This window comes from Hippopotamus amphibius, chromosome 9 (genome assembly GCF_030028045.1).
Source record: "Hippopotamus amphibius kiboko isolate mHipAmp2 chromosome 9, mHipAmp2.hap2, whole genome shotgun sequence".
NCBI lineage: Eukaryota > Metazoa > Chordata > Mammalia > Artiodactyla > Hippopotamidae > Hippopotamus > Hippopotamus amphibius.
In genome coordinates, this window is record NC_080194.1 from 34,086,920 (window position 1) to 34,112,491 (window position 25,572).

The 25,572-nt window shown below is 33.9% G+C and overlaps 1 protein-coding gene across 5 annotated transcripts in view; it reads left to right on the forward strand.

The window, feature by feature from the left end:
* SBF2 (SET binding factor 2) overlaps positions 1 to 25,572 on the forward strand; it is a 440,997-nt gene that overhangs the window by 174,383 nt on the left and 241,042 nt on the right. For 3 of the 5 annotated variants that reach the window (XM_057749271.1, XM_057749273.1, XM_057749272.1), the window contains exon 3: positions 12,969 to 13,106. The exons of the other annotated variants lie outside the window; for them this stretch is intronic. In XM_057749271.1, coding sequence (XP_057605254.1) covers positions 12,969 to 13,106 — 138 coding nt within the window. The remainder of the gene's footprint in view (positions 1 to 12,968; positions 13,107 to 25,572) is intronic. 5 annotated transcript variants of the gene reach the window in all.

Here is a 25,572-nt window from a genome sequence, read left to right on the forward strand (position 1 = left end):
TCCATTTTTTAAAAATCTCATATATTGTAGTTTTCCTCTTTCGGAGTTGATTTGAGTCTTTTATATTTTCCATGTCTCTAACTTGTCAGCATATGGGAATCAGTAATAGTAACTCTTTCTGTGTCTTTCTTTTTTGCTTGTTCTGATATCTCTGTCAGTTTTAGGTCAGGTTTGATTGATTATTCTCCTCATTATGGGTTCTATTTCCCTACCTCTTTGCATGCCTGTTAATCTTTGATAGGATGCCTGATATCCTAAATTTTATTTTGTTAGGTGATGGACATTTTGTATTCCTATGAATCTTCTTGAGCTGAGATGCAGTTAAGTTACTTTAAACAGTTTAATCTTTTGGGGTCTTGCTTTTATGATTTGTTACATAACTTTAGAGCAGATCTAATATAGGGCTAATTATTCCCAGTACTGAGACAAGACCTTTCTGTGTACTGTATCCAGTGTCCCATGAATTATGAATTTTTCCATTCTGGTTGGTGGGAATAGGCACTTTGCCCAGCCGTGCTTAAATGATGGGTGCTGTTTTCTCCAGTCTTTTCAGATGGCTCTTTTGCCAGCCTGGGTGTTTTCCTCATATATCAGTACATGTACTGATCAGTACCCTCCTGAATTCTCAGAGGAACCCTCTGCAGATATCCCATGTTCCTTCTCTGCACAGCTCCCTCCACTCTGTGTTCTGTCCTAAGAACTTCAGCTGCCCTGTTCTCCAGGAGTCTCTGCTCTATTTCCTTGTCTAAGGAGTCCTCTAAGCTCCACCTCTGTTCCCCCTCCCTGCACCATGGCCTATCAACTCTCAAGGCAGAAGAAAATGGCGCCAGTAGTAGAGCTCACATTGTTTCTTGCCTTTCGGGGATCTTTGTCCTTAAATTGCCTGATACCTAGTGTCTTGTAAGCCATTATTTCATATGTATTGTCCAGCTTTTTAAGATATTTCAGTCTGTAGGATAAATCTTGGCCCAAAATAAGTCTTCTCTATTTATTAATTTAAAATTTTATTACGTCATTGTATTTTCTTATTGTTCATAGTAGTTTTTTAGTTGATCCTCTTCAGTTTTCCAGGTTATACAGTTACATCATTGGAAAGTAATAATAATTTTATCTTCCAGTTTTTGTATCTTTAGTTTCTTTCTCCTGTGAAATTGCTTCTGCTGTTATGTCCAGTAAACAATATCAACAATAATGAAATTCATTTTTAATTTAAGAATGGGTGTTATGTTCAATTATGTCCTATTTTAAAAATTGTGGAGTTGAGTTTATTACTTTTATAATTTTATTTATTAATGTAATTAATTATGTTAATAGATTTCTGTTGCTATTTTGATTTTTGATCCATTGTAAAATACCTAGCCTTTTCTCATTTTCTTTATTTTTTTTCTCTTTAGGTTCTTCTTTTTTTTTTTTTTTCCTTTTTTGAACTCTCATGATGATGCACTAAAACTAATGGGTCTTAAAAAACATTAATTCAGTATGCTAGACATATGGAAATTTAATCCTGTCCTAGGTTTTGGGCCTTTGTGGGGGAAGGTGGGGCTGTGTCATTACTTCTTTTACAAATTTTTCCTTTATGTGCACTCTCTCTGAATTTCCTGTTACCTAAGAATTAGAACTCCCGCAGCGATCTAAGTTTCTTACTTGTTTCTCTCCCATTTTTCATTTGTATGTCCCTTTTGGGGGCCTACTGGGACAGTGTTCCAATTTCTTAATTTAAAATTTTTATTATCTCTCGTTCTGTAAATGTTCTCTGATATACAGACTCTTCTTAATGATTTTGATCTCTTCATTCTCATGTGTTTGAAGTTTTCTGCTTCCGCTTGTATTGTCTTATGGTCACTGAGTGCCTTCTTTTTTGTTTGTTTTGGTCTTCCCTTCATGTTTGTGACATTCATATCTACCTAGTGCCTCTCATTCACTATCTTTTCCAGGAATTTGTAGTGTAAACCAGTTTTCTGGCTTCCAAAATCTTGTTAACATGTTAAACCTGTTATCTTTCATATTACTTTGCTTTTTTTAATTGCAAGTTTAGAGTGTTTTCAGGAGGTCTTGGAGGTAAACTCATTTGTTTCATCTGCCATGCTTAACTGGAAGTTAGTATTAAGTTTTCTTTTGCTCTCTTCATCTTGGAATTCTTTTAAATTTGTAAATCATGTACAGTTGTATTTTTTTGGAAGTTGGATGTTAGAAGCTATTCTAAATGTTCATTTTTCTCTTTGGAGTTTGCTTCTTAAAATGTTTTGTATTTAAAGGCTTATTTGTAGGTCTATTCATGAGACTGATATGCCAAAATATTCAAAACTTTAGAGATTAGGTTAGTTCATCTTGTGACTTTGAGGACATGTTAAGGTTATGAATAAGATCTTTTTAAAAACTACTTGTTGCTGGTCTCAAGGAGAGCTGTTGATTTTTATGTGTTCTTATATCTGGGTACATAACTATACTCTTATTTACTCAAACAATGTTTATTCACTTTGTTACCTAGTCCAAGCTCGTTCTGCTCGCCGCACAACAGGCCAATGCCTCGGAGATGAGGTGTTGAGGCAAGGAATACAACTTTATTCAGAAAGCCAGCAAACTGAGAAGACGGGAGACTAATGTCTCCTCAAAAAACCATCTTATTGGGGTCTGGACGGTGGTTTGTTTTATAGAACCAGAGAGGGAGGGGCTGTGGGGAAGTAAAGTGAAAGAGTCATCAGTCTTACAAAAAGTCTCCTGGAATAACCAGCCTCAGTGAGGGGATATGTTAATTTCATCCATTCACACAGGTGGGCAGGGCAGATTGTCCCCAGGTGGGCTGAACAGAGGCACTTTAGTTCAGCATTCAGGCAGAGGGGCAGTGTTCCCAGAGGCAGGCCATCATGTATGATTACAATAAGCAAAGCAACAAAAAGCAAGGGTTAAAGTCAAAGAAACAGATCTAACATGGAGTCCGATTTAGCTCCACTTGGTTACAACTTTGCTTGGATCATATTATTTTACACATAAAGTTTTATTATACTGATGAGGGCAGTGTAATGTTGTGTAGTTGTAATACAATATCTGAATGTAACTTTCTACTAAAAGCGGCCCATTTAAACTGTTTCATTTGAAGCAAATTGTTTTGGATAGTCTTTTGAGAGTATATTTCTTCAGAAGCTGTCCACCAAAGTTAGGCACATATGTGTGATACTCATTATTCTGTGGATAACAAAATATTTGAAAGTTTCCCAACTTTTAAATTGCTTTCTCTTCCAAAGTCTTATAACCACTTTGTTTTTCTCTGAACTTTTGAAAAATATCTCTCTAAAGTATAGAGCACACACCTGACACTGCCATGGCCTAGCTTGGCAATGGAGTTCAGTTTCTTAAGGCTTCTGTTACTTTATTTCACAAGTCAGTTCTTCTTTGGTAGTCCATAGAATTTAGTCCATAATAACAGTTCTTTGTTATCACTTCTTTCTTATCTTCTTTATAAAAGAGCTCTATCAGCAAAACAAAATAATTTGGGAGTTGCCTAACCTTTAAAAAGGAATTCAAGGACAGTTAAACACTTTTTTGTGCTCATTTTGGTTGTGCGCTACAAACCAGTTCTTTCCCAAAAAGCATAATGAGACATGCCTGGGAAAATTTATATAATACCATGCTTATCCCAGAATTAATTATTTAAAAAAACTTGTGAACAACCTAAACAACCCACAATAGGGAATTGGTTATGTTGTGGTACCTATATGCTGATGTAATCGTTATGAAGAATAATTTTAAAAAAATATGTAGGTACATGAGAAAATGCATATGTTACAGAAGGTGGAGAAAAACAGGACTCATAACTGTATGTATAATATATCCCCATTTATATAAAAAAATACAACCAGAGATAAATGATTGCAAGAGAAGGTTGTATATTAAAGAATTTAGTTCATTTTCATTTTTTCTTTCCTAATTTTTCTACAGTAAACTTACATTAATGTAAAATAATATCCATAAGGTGGTTTATGTAGATAATTCAGCAGTGAGGAGGCGCAGTTCCTAGAGATACAGAGGAGTGAATTCTAGTCTTGCCTTTGTAACATACTAGCTATATCACCGGAATGTCTCATAGCCTTGGTTTCATCATTTGTAAAATAAACCTTGTGGGATACAATTATATATAAAGTGTTTCACAGATATGAGGGGTTATTGGCACTTACCTTTTATTTGGGTGGCCTATTTGCACATAACCTACTTCATACATTTGGGCAATTAAAGAAACAAGCAAATAGACAGAGTTGGTATTTGTAATGCATTGTGTAGAACCTTAAATGTCTGTCAGTTCTAACCTTGAGGTATCATTTGTTTCCAGGTTATGCCAAGGTCTTAAAACTGGAACTGAATAAAGACAGATAACATCCTGAAAAGGAATCCCTATATTGGCTGTTCCCAGATATGTTGTAAAATTTTTATGAGCATGATCTGTGGGAAATGATGAGAGTCAGGTGAAAGGGAACAGTCAAAAACATAAGCTGTTGCACGTACACTCATGTATTTATGAAAACAGTATTATTTGTCAGCTTATATGGTATGTCCGTTGATAGTATCACTCCAAATACATGTGTTTCCTCAGTGACTTGAAAAAAGGAGGGCAAAATGTAGGCCAGTCAGTTATGACAGTCAGTTCTAAACAGTTTAGGTTTTGCACCTGTGATAGCATTTTTTTTTTCTTGTTTGCCAACAGAGACACTGGGGAGAGCAAAATCCTGATTTTTATCCTGTTTGTTTAAAACTTATCGTTCTGCTTACTGTCTTTTAGTGACTATTCTGTTTTCAGCTGTCTAAACATTTTCTCACATTCCTGTCAGAAATGTGACTCGAGCTCAGGTTCAAGAATTGCAATGTCCACTCCTTTTTTTTTTTTGGCTCAGTGCTGCGAGGCTTGTGGGATCTTAGTTCCTCGACCAGGGGTTGAACCCGGCCCCTCAGCAGTGAGAGCATGGAGCCCTAACCACTGGACCACCAGGAAATTACCCTCTCATTGTTTATTGCTTCCTCAGCACACTTTTAGTTAAGATTTGAAATGATTAAACCAGCTAGCATTTTTATATTTCAAATCCAAATCCTATAAGGAGTACATCTCATTAATAGTGGGATCATCTCCTGATACACCAAATTCTGTTATTATTTAATCTTATGATACGGTGAATTTGAAAAGTAGACATTTAACTGGAAGGTAGGGCCATTTCATTTCATCCATTGAAAAAACATTTCTATAAACTCAGTTATGTGAGCTATTGTTTATTTATTATTTGTGTATTAATATATTTCATTTGAGAGTGCAACATCAGAATTTTTATGAAGTATGTTTCTAATAATAATACATAGCATAAAATAATTCCTTTATATAGCTGTACTTTTATGTGTGAGATAAAGGGTCTCATGTAATCAGTTGTGAGCATCCATCTTGACAGCTTCTTTGTGAAAAATTTAGTAAAAATTATCTGACCAGGCCTAACATAAATTACCATTACTATCTTAGCTGTGGTCACATTAAGCTTAGTTTTGAAGAAGTACTTACTGAATCTGAAAAAACAATCCATGGAATTTCCCAAAAGTTTTACTGTTAATACTTTTAAAATCAGAATTTAACAGAATTCCTGTTACAATGTAAACTTAGGGAAATGAGGCCATTTAAGTAACTAAGGAGGTCTTATCTCCTGGATGCTATGTGTTTGTTTTCTATGAGAAGGAATTTTCTTACAGGTTTCTTTTTTTAAAGGGACACCTTTAATTTTTTTAATTAAAGGTTGAACAGTAAAATGTGGTTTAGTGAGCTGTAAATTTACAGATGTGTATGAAGGTCTTGGAAAATACTGAATGACTGTTATCCCAGAAACCTTCTACAACATTTCACCTTTGAGAGATCTTTCACGTTAGTCACAATAATGCTATGGACATCTTTTATTGTTCTGTAATATTTTTATTATATTCTCTGTATAGGTAAATTATTTGAGAAAAGTAGGCACGAGTTGCTTTTTCTAGTTTTAGCAGCAAAATATGTGATTGCTTATTTAAGTAACGTATCTATTTGCTTACAAAAGTTAATTTGTTATTTGTGAACACCTCTCTGATGGGTACCTTTGATTTGAGAAATCAGTAAATTTGGTAGAATTGAAATAACATAAGGAAATTTAATTTAATCTTTACTGAAAACTTACAGTTTCATTTAAATTATGTGAAAATATATAGTTGTCATTCTATGGTGTATAGATTTTAGTACCATTTGCCAAGCCTGATGAGCAGCTATGATAATGAATGACAGACCTCTAAGAGAATGCGATTATTTTTATTAATTCACAGAACTCATTCACTTTGTATCAGAAGACTTGTTTGTTGACTAAGTAGACCTGATAATACAGGCTCTGTATCATTATATGATTTCATAACCCAAGCTCAGATGCGAGGATTCTGAAAGACACTTCTGCGTTTTGTTGTAACCTGTTAAAACTTCCCTTTTCCGCCAAAGATTATACCTTTCTGCTACCCAAGTAGCTTAAGCCAAGGCTAGTTACACATTAACATCCATTCTTACTAGAATAGCAAGTCTTGTACTTTTGGGTCTCACACTTTATACTCTCACAAATGATTGAGAATCAGCAAAGAGCTTTGTTTAGGTAGTTTTATCTATTAATTTTTGTGTTAGAAATGACAACTAGAAAAATTTAAATTATTTATTTATTTAAAAAGGACAATAAACCATTGCATATTAAATAGCATATTTTTTGAAAAAATAACTTTATTTTCCATAACAAAAAACATAAGGAAAAAGAGTGGTATTGTTTTATATTTTTATAAATATCATTGCTATTGGCTTAATAAAAGACAGCTGGCTTCTCATACCTGCTTCTATGCTTTTACAGTACGTTGTTTTGGTTGAAGTATGTGAAGAAAAACAGGTCTCACAAATATGTAGTTGGAAAAGGAGGAGTATTTTTATAGCCTTTGCAGATACTTGTGGAAGCTCTTGTTTGAATACTACACCAACATTCAACAAATAGTAGTATCTTAAAGGCTAGTTGCAATGTGAAATATGTAAACACATCAATGAACTTTTTTTTACTCTGCTACAATAAAATCTATTGGTTGGCTTTGCACTTTGAAAGATCTTTTATGCATGCATGATTTTATAGCATCATGCATTAGTCATTTGGCAAATACGGATCAATGAGTTATGCCGATCTTCCAAATATTGACATATATAGTATTTAAAATATTACATTGGTTAATGATACTGTCATATTAATCAGGAATGCAAAGCTGTCAGGCTCATGATGGCGCTTGAAAGTGCGTTTTATCATTGGTAACAAATAGTCTCAGATCTTTATCTTCAAGTGACAGGCCCACTTCATTCATTTTGAGAAAATGTCTACCAAATACATAAGTCTGTATAAGCATAAACATATTTGTCTGTCAGTTATTCTTTCAAGTGAAAAACGGTGTTCTTGAGGAGAAAAAGAGAACAGTTCAGCTCACAATTTAAACAAGTAGTTTTTTTTCTAAACAATTATCATACTTCTGTATGCAGCAAAAGTGCTTTATTCAAATATTCTTTGAAACAGAATATTTTAAAAGTTGTATGCTCAAGGATCAAGTTATAATGAAATTAAAATGTTTATTGCTTCATCAAGGAAATTATTAACGGAAACTTTTTTTTTTAAACTGCAAATGTGCAGCTTTGAAGAATACAGTGACTACAAGTATAGTTTGCTGCTGCTACATTGATTACTGTTAAGTTACCATCAACTTTACCCACCATTACTTTTCCACCATTAATGTAAATGTAAACAAAGTGAAAGAAACAACCATTTCTTAGTTTATTAAGATAATACTTTTGACCACCAGGACCTCTGTGATTCTGTGTACCATACTTTGAGGGTTGCTGTTCTAGAATGAAAAAGGCTTATGGTGGCCACAGGTAAGTCTAAGATGTAAAGTCATGGAACTTAAAATAAACGAGTTGTTCAGGGAGAAGTATACACATAAACAAAATGACAAGTCAACTTTTCTGTACCAGGTTAATAAAATATGTAAGTTCCAGTGATATATATATAGGAAGAAAAGGTTGTTATAATTATTTATTATAATAACATATAAAACAGTTTGGAACACATGAGTGGAACTGCTTGATTCTTTGGTTTGGAGGGGGCTAGAGAAACTGGGGAGTTTCAGAAAAGGCTTTACAAAATAAGTGATACTAAAGTGCTCAATAAGTATTTGTTCAATGAATTATATTTCAAAACAAAAATGTAGAAGAGAAAAACATTTTCACTTATTAGCTAATTAATGTCTTTAAGGTTTTCATGCTATTTCTTTATGTATTCTTTATGATGTCTACTCAAGGAAATGAGTCTGGTAGAATTTTTCGTTCGGTAGAGAGGCTATGAATGTGATTAATGTGTCTCTCTAAATGTAGGAAATCATCCAAATAATACTTTTTTGATGTCTCTTTGAACTGAGGCAAGGAATCAATGAGGTAAAGAAAGGAGAGGCAGGAAAAAACTAATAATGAAGGGGAAAGAAAGTGTTACAGATATGATGATAGAAACTAGGGTTAGATCAAAGGAGGTAATAATCATAATAACATTTACCACACAATTATATGCAGAGGCTATTCTGAGTACTTTTCATGTGTTACCTTGTGTAGCTTGCAAGAGTACTAGTAGGTAGATATTAATATTCTGCCTTTTATAGATGAGGAAACTAAGGCGCTAAAAGTTTAAATAAAATGCTCAAAATTACACAGTTGTTAAGCAGGGTAACAGAAGGTAATCTGACACAGAGAGCTGCTGTATTGGTGAGCTCCTTTCTATTTCTGTTCCATCTCTTTAACAATATTGTTATCAAGACATCTTTTTCTTCATTTGTTTAGAGATAGACTTTACTTTTTAGAGTACTTTTATTTTTATTTTTTTTATTTTTTATTTTTTTTGGCACACATGCTTAATTGCTCCGCGGCATGTGGGATCTTCCTGGAGCTGGGATTGAACCCGTGACCTCTGCATTGGCAGGCGGATTCTTAACCACTGCGCCACCTAGGAAGCCCTAGAGTACTTTTAGATTCACAGCAGAATTGAGCATAAAGAACAAAGAATTTACATATATTCCTGGTTCCTAAAGCACACAACTTTCCACAATATCAGTGTCCCCCACCGCAGTGCTACATTTGTTACAGTCGATGAATGAACTTACATTGATCATATCGGTATCAACCAAAGTCTGTAATTTACCTTAGGTTTCAGTCTTGGTGTACATTCTAAAGATTTTGACGAATGCATGATAATATGTATCCACAGTTATAGTATTATACATAATAGTTTCACTGCTCTAAAAATCCTCTAAATTCTGCCTATTTATGTCTTCCTGACCCCAGGCCAACTACTAATCTTTTTGCTTTCTGTAGCTGTGCAATTTCCATAATGTTATGTAGTTGGAATTATATCATGTGTAGCCATTTCAAACTGGCGCCTTTCACTTAGTAATGTGCATTTACAATTCCTCCATGGTTTTTCATGGCTTGATAGCTCATTTCTTTCTAGCGCTGAAAAATATTCTGTCACCTAGATGTGCCTTCACCTACTGGAGGACATCCTGGTTACTTCCTAGTTTTGGCAGTTATGAATAAAGTTGCTATAAACATCCATGTGCAGATTTTTGTGTGAACGTTTGTTTTCAACTCCTTTGGGTAAATAGTTGGTATATATGGTAAAAGTATGTTTAATTTTGTAAGAAACTGCCACGCTATGCTCCAAAGTGGCTGTACCATTTTGCATTCCCACCAGCTAAAAATAAGAGTTCCTGTTGCTCTGCCTTCTTGTCAGCATTTAGCATTGTCACAGTTTTGTATTTTGGCCATTCTAATAGGTATGTAATGGTATGTCATTGTTTTAATTTGCTTCTCTTATGAAAATATGATGTTGAACATCTTTTCATATGCTTATTTGCCTTCTGTATATCTTTTTTTGGAGAGTTATCTATTCAGATCTTTTGTCCCCCCTTTTTAATTGGGTTGTTCGCTTTCTTATTGTTGAGTTTTTAAAACTCTTTGTATATTTTTCATGACAGTGCATTATCGGATATGTGTTTTGCAAATATTTTCTCCCAGTCCTTAGCTTGCCTTCTCATTTTCTTGACTGTCTTTCACAGAACAGAAGTTTTAAATTTTAATGAAGTCTAGCTTGTCAACTCTTCTTTCCCGATTCACGATTTTGGTGTTGTATCTAAAAACGTTGTTGCCAAAACAGAGATCATCTAGGTTTTCTCCTATGTCATCTTCTAAGAGTTTTATAGTTTTGTGTTTTACATTTAGGTATATGGTCCACTTTAAGTTAATATTTTTGAAGAGTGTAAGGTCTGGGTGTAGATTCATTTTCTTGTATATGAATAGTTAGTCCAGCACCATTTGTTGAAAAGACTATCTTTTCTTCACTGTATTGTTTTGCTCTGTTGTCAAAGCTCAGTTGATTATATTTGTGTGGTGTGTTTCCGGGTTCACTGTTCTGCTTAGTTGATCTATTTGTCTCTTCGTTCACCAGTACCACACTGTCTTGATTACTGTAACTTTATAATAAGTCTTGAAGTCAAATAGTGTCCCTTTTCCAACTATGTTCTCCTTCAATATTGAGTTGGCTACTCTGGGTCTTTTGCCTCTCCATATAAACTTTAACATTAGTTTGCCAATATCCATAAAATAACTTGCTGGAATTTTGTTTGGGATTGCACTGAATCTATAGATCAAGCTGGGAAGAATTGAAACTTGACAATATTGAGTCTTCCTATTAATGAACATTGGAATTCCTCTCTCTTTCTCTCTACTTAGTTCTTCTTTGATTTCTTTTTCAGAGTTTTTAAATTTTCCTTATATAGATCTTATACATAATTTATTAAGTTTATACCTAAGCATTTCATTTTTAGGAGTGCTAATGTATGAAGATGGTATTGTGCTTTTAATTTCAAGTAACACTTGTTCATTGTTGGTGTATATAGGAGAGCAGTTGGCTTTTGTATATGAACCTTGTTTCCTGGAACTCTGCTGTAATTGCTTATCACTTTCAGGTTTTCTTCATAGACAATCATGTCATTTGGGAACAAAGACAGTTATGATACGTCTTCTGTCCTAATCTGTAAACCTTTTATTTCCTTTTTTTGCCTAACTGAATTAGCTAGGACTTTCAGTACAATTTAGAAAAGGTGTGGTAAGAGGTGGCATCCTTGTCTTATTCCTAATCTTAGCTAGAAAGTTTCTAGTTTCTTACCATTAAGTATGATGTTATCCATAAGTTTTTTGTAAATGTTCTCTATCATGTTAAGGAACTTCCCCTCTATTCTTAGTTTGCTGAGAGTTTTTATCATGAATGAGTGTTAGATTTTCACAAATGCTTTTTCCACATCTACTGATATGATGATGTACTTTTTCTTTTTTAGCTTCTTGATGTGATTAGTTGATTTTCAAATGTTGAACCAGCCCTGCATACCTCAGATGAATCTTATTTGGTCATGGTGTGTAATTCTTTTCATACATTGCTATATTCAATTTGCAAATATTTTGTTGAGGATTTTTATATCTATGTTCATGAGAGATATCGATATGTAGTTTTATTGTAATTTCTTTTTCTGGTTTTGGCATTAGGGTAATGCTAGCTTTATGGAATGAGGCAGGAAGTATTTTCTTTGCTTCAGTCTTCTGAAAGAGATTGTGGAGAATGTTTTAGTTTCATCCTTCAGTGTTTGGTAGAATTCACTGGTGAACCCATTGGGGCATGCTACTTTCTATTGGGAAGATTATTAATTTTTGATTCATTTTCTTTAATAGCTATAGGCCTATTCAGATTGCCTATTTTTTCTTGTGTGAATCTTAGCAGATTATGTCTTTGAAGAAATTAGTTCGTCTAGATTATCAAGTCTGTGGGCATAGAGTTATGCATAGTATTCCTTTATTATCTTTTTAATGTCCACAGGATCTGCTGTGATGTCCCCTCTTTCATTTCTGATATTAGTAATTTGTATCTTCTTTTTATTTTTAGTTTTAGTTTGTCTGGCTAGAGCCTTGTTGATTTCAGTGTTCTTTCCAAAGAACTAGCTTTAGGTTTTGTTACTTTTCTCTATTGATTTCCTGTTATAAATTTCATTGATTTCTGTTCCAACTTTATTATTTCTTTTCTTCTTACTTTGGATTTAATTTGCTCTTCTTTTTCTAGTTTCTGAAGATAGAACTTAATTATTGATTTTAGATTTTTCTTCTTTTCTGTAAATTCAATGCTATATAAAATTGCTTTTGCTGAATCCCACAAATTTTAAGTTGTATTTTCATTTTCATTTAATTAAACATATTTGAAAATTTCTTTCGAGATTTTTGTCCTTGATCCATGTATTATTTAGAAGTGTGTTGTTTAATCTCTGAGTATTTGGGGATTCTGTAATTGATTTTTAGTTTAATTTTATTGTGGTTTGAGAGCATGCATTATAAGATTTATATTCTTTTAAATACATTAAAGTATATTTTATAGCTCAGAATGTAGTCTGTCTTCATGAACAAGATATCTTTTTCATTGTACTGAATTGAAGAGTCTTAGATTAATGACAATATTTTAAAATAATTTTGTTTGCCATCCGTGGTAGATACTGAGCACTTTATCTTCAACTTATTTCATGATTTGTTCTAATGGTGCACAGTTTTTCATCTTAGTACTCTGTTCCTACATATGCCAGCCTAGGTCTCAGAATGAGTGGCATCTGTGGAAAATCTAGGCTGTCTTCATGAAATGCATATGCACATTAGTGAAAGTATTTTACGTTGTGAATGTGCAAGTGACTTAAAAAAATACTGGCTGAAGTAACATATCATATCTGGAAATTTTTTAAAATGGGGAAACATTTAACATTTCTCAGAGATTTATAAATAATAAATTTACCTTATACTTTTAAGATGTAACAGTTTTTTTTTCTATCTCATTTAGTTTTGTCAGCCTGGTGGGTGGCAGCTGTCCAGAGAGAGGAAGCAGCCAACGTTTTTTGTGGTGGTCCTGACAGATATTGACTCAGATCGACATTACTGCTCATGCCTAACCTTCTATGAGGCAGAGATCAATCTTCAGGTACAACTTTCCTAGCCAAATTACAGCCAAAGGGACACCATTTAGGAATCTTTTTATTATACCATATTTGTTTTGTTAGAATAGTAAGCTTGAGTTCTTAGAGCTGCTTTAAAAAGACTGAAGTACTATGTTGTTGAAGAGAGCAAGAAGATAAAGTTATTGTCCAAGTTTAATTGTTCTTCTTTAAAATATTGTTCATAATCTGCATATTTCTAAAAATAGCATATCTGCAAATTGGTTTATTAAGATTTGTATCCTCTCGTGGTAAACCTGTGATTTTTCCTTTTTAGTCCTTCTCCTGAGATGTCTTTCACAGAATATAGAGCATTTAATCAGAATGTTTATAAATCACTTATCACAATACCTGATATTATTTTTTAAGCACTGGAGTAACTGTTAAGTCATTATTAGTGGTGTAGTATCAAAATGATGGGACTGAAATTAATAGGCTAGAACTATGGAAATTAAAAATATTGGGTCTTTCAGAGTATTAGTTGGGGTTCTTGCAGTTTCAGACAACTTGCTATATTGTCTCTAATTTATTCAGAAAAGCATTTATGAGAAAGTATTGGATAGTTTATGTAATTTCATGGATAAGGGGTGAGCAGAGAACCAGTTTGGGATACTAGGAACTGCCTAGCTTGGGGCTGTTCTGGTAGAAACCATACTTCTTCACCCTTTTATCACTTGACGCTTATGATGTTGGATACCAGACAATATAACCTTCACAATAATTGCACTAAAAAAATCCATTCTCCCACATGTAGCCACTACCACATGTAGGTGATTTCTGCTTTAACTATCGTATGGGTTGTTTGCTTGTGTAAATCAGATTGTATGCAGATGCCCCCCCGCCCCGAATCAGAAAGACTTTTTCTTTTTCTTTTTTTTAAGCTCTTTATTGGAGTATAATTGCTTTATACTCTTGTACCAGCTTAGGAGGTACACCAAAGTCAATCAGCTGTATTTATACACATATCCCCATATCCCCTCCCTTCCGTGACTAGAAAGACTTTTTCTTGTTGTTATTTGTTTGTCTGTTTTGCTTCAAGGCCCTATAATATGAGAAGGAAACTATAAAACAGTTTTGTAGAGTGTTGAGTGAGCCAGTTTGCATTATCTGCTGTGCTTTCTGCTACAAACAGGTGAATGAGTATTAGCACCAGGGAAAAGGATTGGCTTGCTTTCTGAAATGGCCTCACAAAGGAGCATTTGTTATTTTTGTTATTTTAATTTAATGCCAAGATCTGAATTTTCTGAATGCAGAAATTTCATTTTTCAGTACAAGAGGAGACAAACCACCTTTTGTGTGTAGACTCACATTATCCGTGTTGATTAGACTGATGTATTAAAAACAGCATGCTAGTTTTTTAATTTATAGTGATAAGTTAAAAGGTTACATGGAACAAAATATACATTATATTATCAGCACATTTTCTCCTTGTTGTCAGATCTCTGTAGGAAATGGCATCAAAATCAGAAGCATTTTGATTGTGAAATGAAAATAAGGAATATTTGATGTCAGATATTTAATAGCTGACAGGTTGACACAGCTCATTATTTATACAGTTGACCCTTGAACAACATGGGCTTGAACTGTACAGGTCCACTTATACATGGATTTTTTCAGTAAATATATACTACAGTACTACACGACCCATAGTTGGTTGAATATGTGGAGGCGGAGGGCCAATTGTAACGTTAATATGTGGATTGTCGACTACACAGAGGGATTGATGCCCCCAAACCCTGCTTTGTTCAGGGCTGTTTTTGAAATTAGGGATTATATTGTCAGTGCAGACAGAAAACTTAGATGTCTATGATTCTAGTCATTTCTGTCCTAAATAGTGTTCTGGTGGATGTTGCCGACAAAGAGCTGATCCAATTCCCATTTTGGTCTATTCAGTTTAAATAAGAAAGCAAGTTTTCTAGTTGAGAGCCTTGCTCTCTCTTTCAGGTGACCTTTTATTTCTCTGTTGATCTTTTGAATATAAGTTAGTGCTAAGAATGCAGTATTTTAATATTTCTGTATTCTTGAGAGTACCTCTTTACAACTCCCTAGAATTATCTAATGAAACTGTGATTATTTGGGTTCTTCTTCCTCCCTCCATCATTACCAACCCCTTTTCCCCCCAAATAAACTCACAGAAAAGTAATACATTAAGACAATGTAGAGGGTTCCAGTCCAAGATGGCTATGTATGAAGCTTCTGAACTCACGCCTGTGGACACACTGAATCCACAGCTATACATGGAGCAATTTCTGCTGAAAGAAGTCCAGAAACTAGCTGAGCAGGTCCTATATATCAGGCAAATGAGAAAATACCCACATTGAAGGGAGTAGAAAAGGCTGAGATGCAGTCTCACCATAAACCCCACCCCTGGCACAGAGACATGCAACTTACAACTTCCAGCTCCTCCCCTGAGGTGCTAAGGGTTTGGACCCAACATCTAGCTGCCATCTTTTTAGACTTCCACCTGAGGTAAGGATCCCAACAACACCTAGCTCTGAAAAACAATGGGGCTTTTATTCATGAGACCCACCAGACTATAACAAAGGTTCTTAATGGATTTTCAAGGATTTGCTGTGGCTCAGCATGGAGGAAGCAGAGAGAAGCACCCATCTTTCAGTCTTTGCCTGAAAGAATCCTATTTGCATACTTTAAAAGCTACTGCCTGAGGGTCAGGATGCTAACTTAGTGCACATCTAAGAGCTAATTTTGATTCTCATTGGAGACCAGAGATCTGGCAGGTACCATCTCTGTTCTCTCTCTGGCCTGCTCCAGTTCACTGGTTTCTTCTTGGAAAGAGCTTGTGCACATATCTGGTGCCCCAGATTTTGCAGCTGCCGCCTAAGGGACACACCCTTTTAAACCTTTGACTCTGTGGCCAACAGGACTTGAGCTCCCAGGTCCCACAGGATTGTAGCAAAGTTCTTAACTGTCTTTCTCCCCAGGCTCAGCCCAGAAGCAGCAGACAGAAACACCCATCTCCCAGGCTCCACTGAAACATACATATTTGCATACATTAAAGGCTGCTACCAAGGGTCTGGTTTCCGATCCACCTGAATCTATGTGCTGACTGTGATCTTTCTCTTTGGAACACTGACAGGTCTTGGTATACCCTCAACTGCAGTGAGCACTAAGAATAAAGTAGGCTGCTTGGACCATCGTAAAGATTTGAGAAACAACCAAGAGCTAGGGCAGTTTTGAATAATAAGGTTCATCTCCTACAAGAGGCGACTCCTTCAAGACTAGGAGAGGTGGATGTTTTATCTAATGCATAGAAACCAACACAGACAGTCAAGGAAAATGAAGAAACAAGAATATGTTCCAAAAGAAAGAACAAGGTAAAACCTCAGAGAAAGACCTTAATGAAATGTAGATAAGTGATTTACCTGATAAAGAGTTTAAAATAATGATCATAAAGATGTTCAGTGAGCTCAGGAGAAGAATGGATGAACAAAATCAGAATTTCAACAAAGAAATAGAAAGTATAAGAAAGTACCAAATAGAAGTCACAGAGCTGAAGAGTATAATAAGTGAACTGAAGAATACAATAGAAGGGTTCAACAGCACAATAGATGACATGGAGAAAGGATCAGTTTACATGAGGACAGAACAGTGGAAATCACCTAATTGAAACAGCAAAATGGAAAAAATGAAAAAGAATAAAGATAGTTTAAGGGACTTATGAGATAACATCAAGCAAACCAACATTTGCATTGTAGGGGTCCCAGGAGGAGGAGAGAGAGAAAGGGGCAGAAAAACTTACAAGAAGAAATAATGGCTGAAAACTTTCCTAACCTGGGGGAAGAAACAGATACTCAGATCCAGAAAGCCCAGAGAGTTCCAAATAAGATGAACCCAGAGAGACCAACACCAAGAGACATTATAATTAAAATGTCAGAAGTTAAAGACAAAGAGAGAATCTTAAAAGCAGCAAGAGAGAAATAACTTGTTCATAAAAGGGAATCCTGATAAGATGAGCAGCTTTTTTAGCAGAAGCTTTGCAGACCAGAGAGGAGTAGCAAGATTAATTCAGAGTGCTGAGAGAGAAAAAGAAAAGCCAACCAAGAGTATACCTGGCAAGTTGTCCTTCAGAATTGAAGGAGAAGAGAGAAAGAGTTTTGCAGGCAAGCAAAAGCTAAAGAAGCTAATTACCACTAGACTGGCCTTACAGGAAATGTTAAAGGGACTTCTTTGAGCTGAAATGAAAAGGTGCTAATTAGTAACAGGAAAACATATGAAAGTATAAATCTCACTTGTAATGGTAAATATATAGTAAAATAAAGATAAAGAATTATGAAACAGCAAGGAAACAATTAACAAAATGACAATAGTAAATACATACTGATCAATAATTACTTTAAATGTAAAATGACTAAGTTCTCCAACTGAAAGATATAGAATGGCGGAATAGATTTAAAAAAACAAAAAGACCTAAAACAAAACTCACTTCAGCTTTAAGGACACACATTGACTGAAAACGAAGGGTAGAAAAAAGATACTTCATGCAAACAGAAATCAAGAGAAAGCTAGGGTAGAGACAAAATGACTTTAAATTAAAAACTGTAATAAGAGACAAGGAAGGTCAGTTGTATAATGATAAAGTAGTCAATTCATCAAGAGAGTATAACACTTGTAAATATTTCTGCATCTATTATCACAGCACCTAAAAATATAAAGCAAATCTGAAAGTAAAAATTGATAGCAATACAGTAATAGTAGAAGACTTAAGTACTTCACATTCAACAATGGGTAAATCATCTGGACAGAAAATCAGTAAGGAAAATTGAACTTAAACAATATGTTAGACCAGATGGACCTAACAGACATATATAGAACCTTCCATACAACAGCAGCTGAATACTCATACTTCTCAAGCACACGTAGGCCATTCTCCAGGATAGATAATGTGTTAAGCCACAAAACAAGTCAGTAACTTTAAGAAGATTGAAATCATATCAAGCTTCTTTTCCAACCACAAAAGTATAGAACTAGAAATTAATTACAAGAAAAGAACCAGAAAATTTATGAAACGTGGAGGTTAAACAACATAATGCTGAATGGATCAAAGAATAAAAGAGGAATAAAAAAATACCTTGAGACAATTGAAAATGAAAATACAACATACCAAAATTTATTGGCTAAAGCAAAAGCAGATGAAAGGGGGAAATTTATAGCGATTGACACCTACATTAAGAAAAGAGTGAAATCTCAAATGAGCAACTTAAGTTTACAACTTAAGGAACTAGAAGAAGAAGAACAAAATAAACCCAAAATTAATAAAATGAAGGAAATAAAAATCAGAGTGGAAATAAATGAAAGAGACTAAAAACACAATAGAAAAAAAATCAGTGAAACTAAGAGCTGGTTTTTTTGTTGTTGTTTTTGTTACTTTTTGTTTGTTTGTTTGTTTGTTTGGCACACGGGCTTAGTTGCTCCGTGGCATGTGGGATCTTCCTGGAGCATGTTGTTGTTTTTGAAAAGATAAAATTGACAAAACTTTAGCTATACTCAGCAAGATAAAAAGAGAAAGGATTCAAATAAAATTGGAAATATTAGATATGATACCATGAAAATATGAAGGATTATAAGACTACTATGAATAAATACACACCAACAAATTGGACAGCCCAGAAGAAATTAATAAATTCCTACTGACATCCAACCTATCAAGTCTGAATCATGAAGAAATACAAAATATGAACAGACCAGTAATAATAAAGATATTGAATTGGTGATCAAAAACATGCTACCAAAGAAAAGTCAAGGACCATGTGGCTTTATTTGTCAATTCTACTACACATTTAAAGAAGAATTAATAATAATCCTTCTCAAATTCTTCCAAAAAAAAGAGAGAGAGAGAAGAGGAAGAGACACTTACAAACTCATTTTACAAGGCCAGCATTACCCTCATACCAAAGACAGACATTGGGCGTTACAAGAAAAGGAAACTACAGGTCAATGTCCCTGATGAACATAGATGCAAAGATTCTCAACACAATAAAGGCAAACCAAATTAAACAATACATTAAAAGGATCATACACCATGATCAAGTGGGATTTATTCTTGGATGCAGGGTTCAACATATGCAAATCAACGAATGTGCTCCCCCACATTAACAAAATAAAAGGGTGAAATTCATATGACATTCTTAATTGATGCAGAGAAATCTGTCAGAATTCAACATCCATTCATGATAAAACTCTCAACAAACTGGGTATAGAGTGAACATACTTAAGCATCATAAAGGCCCTTTATAAGTCCACAGCTAGCATCATGCTCAATGGTGAAAAGCCGAAAGCTTTTCCTCTAAGATCCAGTACTAGTCAAGAATGCCCACTCTTGCTGCTGTTATTCAACATAGTACTGGATGTACTAGCTAGAAGAATTTGTCAAGAAAAAGAAATATAAGCTATTCACATTGTAAAGGAAGAACTAAAACTGTCTCTATTTGTTGATGACATATTATATATAAAAAATCATAAAGACTACCAAAAAAACTGTTGGCACTAATAAAGGAATTCTGTTAAGTTGCAGGATACAAAATTGATAAACAAAAATCAATTGAGTTTCTATACACTAACAACAAATTATCAGGAAGAGCAGTTAAGAATATAGTCTTATTTAGAATTGCATGAAAAAGAATAAATATACCTAGGTTTAACTTTACCAAGGAGGTAAAATATCTGTGTCCTGAAAACTGTGTATGACATTAATGAAAGAAATTGAAGAAGACACGTATAAATGGAAAAATATCCCATGCTAATGAATTGGAAGACTTAATAATGTTGAAATGTCCTACAAATCTGAGAAGTTTACAGACATAGTGCAGTCCCTATAGAAATTCCAGTGGCATATTCCACAGAAATAAAAATCCTAAAATTCATATGGAACCACAAAATACTCTGAATAGCCAAAGTATTCTTGAGAGAGGATAAAGTTGGAGTCACACTTCCTGATTTCAAAGTGTATTACAAAACTTTATTAATCAAACCGTATGAATTTGGCATAACAGCAGACACATGGATCAATGAAACAGAATACAGAGCCCAGAAATAAACTCATGTGTATATAGTCAATTAATTTACAGCAAAGGAGCCAAGGATATACAACGGCAAAAAGATAGTCTATTTGATAAATGGTGTTTGGAAAATTGGACAGCTATATTCGAAAACAAAACCACCAGGATCCCTATCTTACACCATACACAACAGTAAATTCAGAATGGATTAAAGATTTGAATATAAGGCCTGAAACTGAGTAAGTTCTAAAAGAAAACTTAGGGGGTGAGCTCCTTAACAAAAGTCACGGCAATGACTTTTGAATTTTTTTGTTGCTTTTTAGCAACAAAAGAAAAAATAAGTGGGACTGCATGAAGCTAAAAACCTTCTGCACAACAAAGGAAACCATCAACAAAATCAAAAAGCAACTTACTGAATGGGAGAAAATACTTGCAAATCACATATCTATTAAGAGGTTAATATCCAAAATGTATAAAGAACTTATGCATCTCAATAGCAAAAAAAACAAAAAAATCCATTTTTTATGTAGGCAAAGGACTTGAATAGACATTTTTCCAAAGAAATCATGCAACAGGTACATGAAAAGATGCTCAGCATCACTAATCATCAGGGAAATGGAAATCAATACCATAGTGAGATATCACCTCATACCTATTAGAATGGCAGTTATCAAAAAGAGAAGAGATAACAAGTATAGGCGAGGCTGTAGATAAAAGGGAACCTTTGTGAACTGTTGGTGGAAATGTGAATTGGTGCAACCACTGTGGAAAATGGTATGGAGGTTCCTCAAAAGTTTAAAAATAGAACTGCCTTATGATCCAGCAATCCCATTTCTGGATATGTATCCAAAGGAAATGAAAACAGGGTATTGAAGAGATACTTGCATTCCCATGTTCATTGCAGCATTACTCACAATAGCCAAGATATGGCAAAAAGCTAAGTGTCCGTCAACAGTTGAATGGATAAAGATGTTTTATATACATGCATACATACATGTATACACACATACCTATATATCTCATACAGCATACATACATACATACACACAATGGAATATTCACTCATAAGAAAGAAGGAAATCCTACTGTTTATAACAATGTAGATGGTTATGCTAAGTGAAATAAGCTAGACAGAGGAAGGCAAATAGTGCATGGTATCATTTATATGTAGAATCTTAAAAACAAAGGTCAAACTTAGAGAATAGAGAGTAGAGAGTAGAATGGTGGTCCAGGAGCAGAAGCATTCAGGAAATAGGGAGAGGTTGGTAAAAGAACACATGCTTTCAGCTATAAGATTAATAATGATGTCTGAGGATCTATAGTAAAACATGATGACTACAGTTGATAGCACTGTATTGTATAATTTACTAAGAGCATAGATCTTGAATATTTTCATCTCCCCCCACCCAAAAAATATCTAAGGTGATGGATGTATTAATTAACTAGATGGGGGATACCTTTAACAGTGTATCCCTACATCAAATCACCACTCTAAATATCTTAAAATGTTATCAGTTATACCTCTATAAACATGATTTTAAAAAGACCATTTAGCATGTGTAAAGAGATTCTAGGAGCCCCAATTAAACTTACAGAAATCAATATAGGAGGACATTGTAGCAGGCATTTGTTGAAGAGGTTCTAGGAATTCTTGGATATTTTTCAAACTTTTCATTTGGAAATAATTTCAAACTTACAGAAAAGTTACAAGAATATTACAAACATCTATATACCTTTTACCTATGTTTGTCCATTTAAAATATTTTTTCCCTTTTCTTTATTATTGTAAATATTAATTCTCTTTAATAGACCCCCCTCTCCTTCCTTTACTCCCTCTTTCTCCTTACACACACACACACACACACACACATTCACAAATTTTTTTCTGAACTATTTGAGACAAATTTGTGTGCATCATTTCCCTTTGCCCTAAAGTCTTCAGTGTATATTTCATAGGAATAAGTATTTTCTTATGTAAACATAGTATGGTTATCAATATCAGAAAATCAACATCAGTATTACACCTTTATCTTGTCTACCATCCATATTCAATTTTGTCATTTAACTTAATGTTCTTTATGCCCCTCCCGCCCTTTTTTGGTCCTCTAGTACAGGATGTAATTTAAAATCATGCAGTGCATTTAATTATCATTTCTCTTTTGTCTATTTTCACCTGGAATAGTTGTTCAGCCTTTGACATTTCCAAATAATGCAGGTCCCAATGCCCCTTTTAAATAGAATGCTTAATAGTTTCTGTTTTTCTGATGTGTCTCACTTTAAATTCAGGTTATACATCAGTAATTGGATTACTACCAACATTTGGAATACTAAGTGTATGTCCTTCTAAGGGCACACATCTGGAAGTACGCAGTGTCTATCTGCTACCTGCCAGCCTTACTGATGCTGTTCTTTTTGAGTATATGGTCTGATGATTGTCAGATATCTCCATTATATAGTTGCTATTTTTTTTTCTTTGCTTACAACTAATAAGCAATGAGTGGTAAGATACCTTAAGACTATGCAAATATTCTATTACTCATTAATTATCTCCCCCTGCCAGATTTAGCATTTAGTGATGATTCTTTCCTGTGCCAATTATTATAATGGTTGCAGAATGATTATTTTCCAGCTCTGCACACCTGTACCTTTACCGTTCAGCAGTTGACATTTTACTTTTTCTGTCTCATCTATCTGTGTGAGCTATAGACGCATGTATTTCAGTTTCTTTTTTCTTCAGTAGTATATAATTAATGCTTTTCACTGTTTTAATGCACATATTGTCCAAGATTTGACAGTGGGCAACCCTTCAGAGTGGTTTCTATGTTCTCTTGACAAGACCCCATCAGGGTTTTTTAAAGCATTTTTTAACTTTCTTTCATAACAAGCTGATCCAGGATCATCTTTTTCCTCCCCTGCCTCAGCCTTGAAATCAGCCAATTCTCCAAGAAGCCCTAGCTCACTTGAGTAGGGAATAATATTAAAAACCAAGATTAGGGTTCTTGTATATTTAGAATGAATGTTTGAAAATTATTTTTCTTTTTAGCTCAGATATTTTCCTACTTGCCATTTTAACTGGACCAAAACACTGTAATTTATTTAGTATTTACAGTCACCTTACAGAAAGTTAAAGTCTGCTTCTTATGAGTTTTTTAAGATTCTGAAAATGTAAATAAGTTATAAGACTTCTGGCTTCTTTATAAGTTCACTTAGGTAGTAGATGCTAGCCAGAATTATGTAACAGCTTTTCTGTGTGAAGAACAGACAGATAATATCTTTTGAAATTGGCCCAAAAAATGGTAAAAACAATGAGGTAATATTTGAAAAAGATAATATTAAAGCCCAGATGATTTTCCTTTCTAGGTCACCATTAATGTTGTTCCCATTTTCAATTTGAACAGTTAACTATGTACTTTTTAAAAAATGTGTTTTTCTTTTATTTTTGGATCATATCATCAATTCAAAAATAGATCTTTTAATTCTCATTTAGTGTGAGTTACTTCATACCAGATATAGTATGACACATTTGGAAGCCTAAAGAAGAGGAACTTAGGGACACAAACCATCCGAAGTATGATTGTGCAACTTTAAAAATGTTGTCTCTTATCTAAGGTACAGTAACACTGTCAAAAATCACAAGCATTAAACTTTTGATAACACATTCCCAGAATTATTCAGCTAGGAAATGTGATTATAAAATTTTTTAAGTAATCAGTAAAATAGATATGAGGTTGCTTTATGACTTACCTTTAAAAATAATAGATCTGTCTAAATTTTTTATTTAGTTGTTTCATTTCAGAGTCTTTTAATGTATTTATAAGAGTCTTTATGAGCCAATAATGATGCAGTTCACAGAAAAGACATTTTGGTATGGCAGCAAACAAAATGTGATCAAAGGAAAGGGGCGAAATGACTGAATGTGCTTTGGAATGACGTTGACATATAGTAGGTGCACAGTGAAGGTTTTATTTGTTTCATTTTTTCTTATGGAAATTCTGAAACAAATAGAAAATTTAAGTGAGTAGTATAATAAATCCCGTTACACTTGACCCAGCTTTAAAAATTATCAACGTTTTGTCAATCTTTTAAAATCTAAATCCCTGATTTTTTTTTTTTTTTTTTTAGGGAGAGACATTTAAAAGCAAATCCCAGACACCATATTTCACCTGCATATATTTTAGTCTGTATCTCTAACTGGTAAAGGCTTATTTACATTACCAATCTGCCATTATAATTTTTAACAAAATTAATTATAATTTTGAATAACCCATTAATGTTATCTAATATCCAACTTACATATTTTTACATATTTTTAAATTAAAAAAATCATGTCAAACAAGTCTTGGTTTATTCAAACAAGTTCCACACGTATTTAGTTGACATTTCTTAACTCTTTTCTGTAACAGTCCCTCGGGGTGGTAGAGAAACTCGGTCACTTGTCTTACGGCATGCTCTATATTCTGGATTTGGCTGATTAATTCTCCATATTATTTTTTAACTTGTACCTCTGTTCTCCACAATTTGCATAGAGTAATATTTAGAACTAGAGGCTTGATTGGATTCGCATTTAATTTTCAAAGCAGGACTACTTCAAAGATTTGTACTGTACTTCCTGTTGTGTCACATCAAGGTGAACTTATTTTCTGGTTGTTCTACTTTTAGTAATGTTAAGAATGTGGGTTTGGGGTAGTGTCAGCCTTTCACTTAATAGTTTGGGATGTATTGATGATCATTGCCTAAATATAATATTTCAGTAGGAATTGCAAAAGGTAATTTCCTCATTCTATCATTCCTTCTGCATTTATTAACTGAAATTCAACTATTAAGAACTGTCATTGACTACAGTTTGATAGAAAAGACAATTATTTCCCCTTATTTTTTAAAATTTTCAAAATAGTAGATTGGTATCCTAGCAATCTTCAGTAAGAACAATTTAAAAATTATCATCATGAATTCATGGATTTTTGTGTATTTGTTGAATTTTAATCAGTTGCAGTTTTTATTTATTTTGATTCTGTTAGTCTTTAACAGATTCTTTACTTTTTTGACTAAGATGAATAGTCTCATTTTGTACATTTTTCTGACCCAAATATAGAATGTCACTTTTCCAGGGAGTCCTGATTTCCTTTACTAGAAAACAGTATTTAGTAAGTTCTTGATTATATAAATGAATTATTAACATTGGTATGATGCTTCATGTAGTGTCTGGCATACAGAATATAATATACATTACAGTTACTATTTTCTCTTATCTTCTCATATTAATTAGCCTAGAACTGCGGTTCGGTTCTTTATGTGTGGTCCCTGGATCAGCAGTATCAGTATCACTGGGGAACTTGTTTGAAGTGTAAATTCTCGGATTCTACTTCAGACCTACTGAATCAGAAATTTTAGGGGTGAGACCGCAAAATCTGTTTTAGCAAGCCCTCAGTGATTTTGT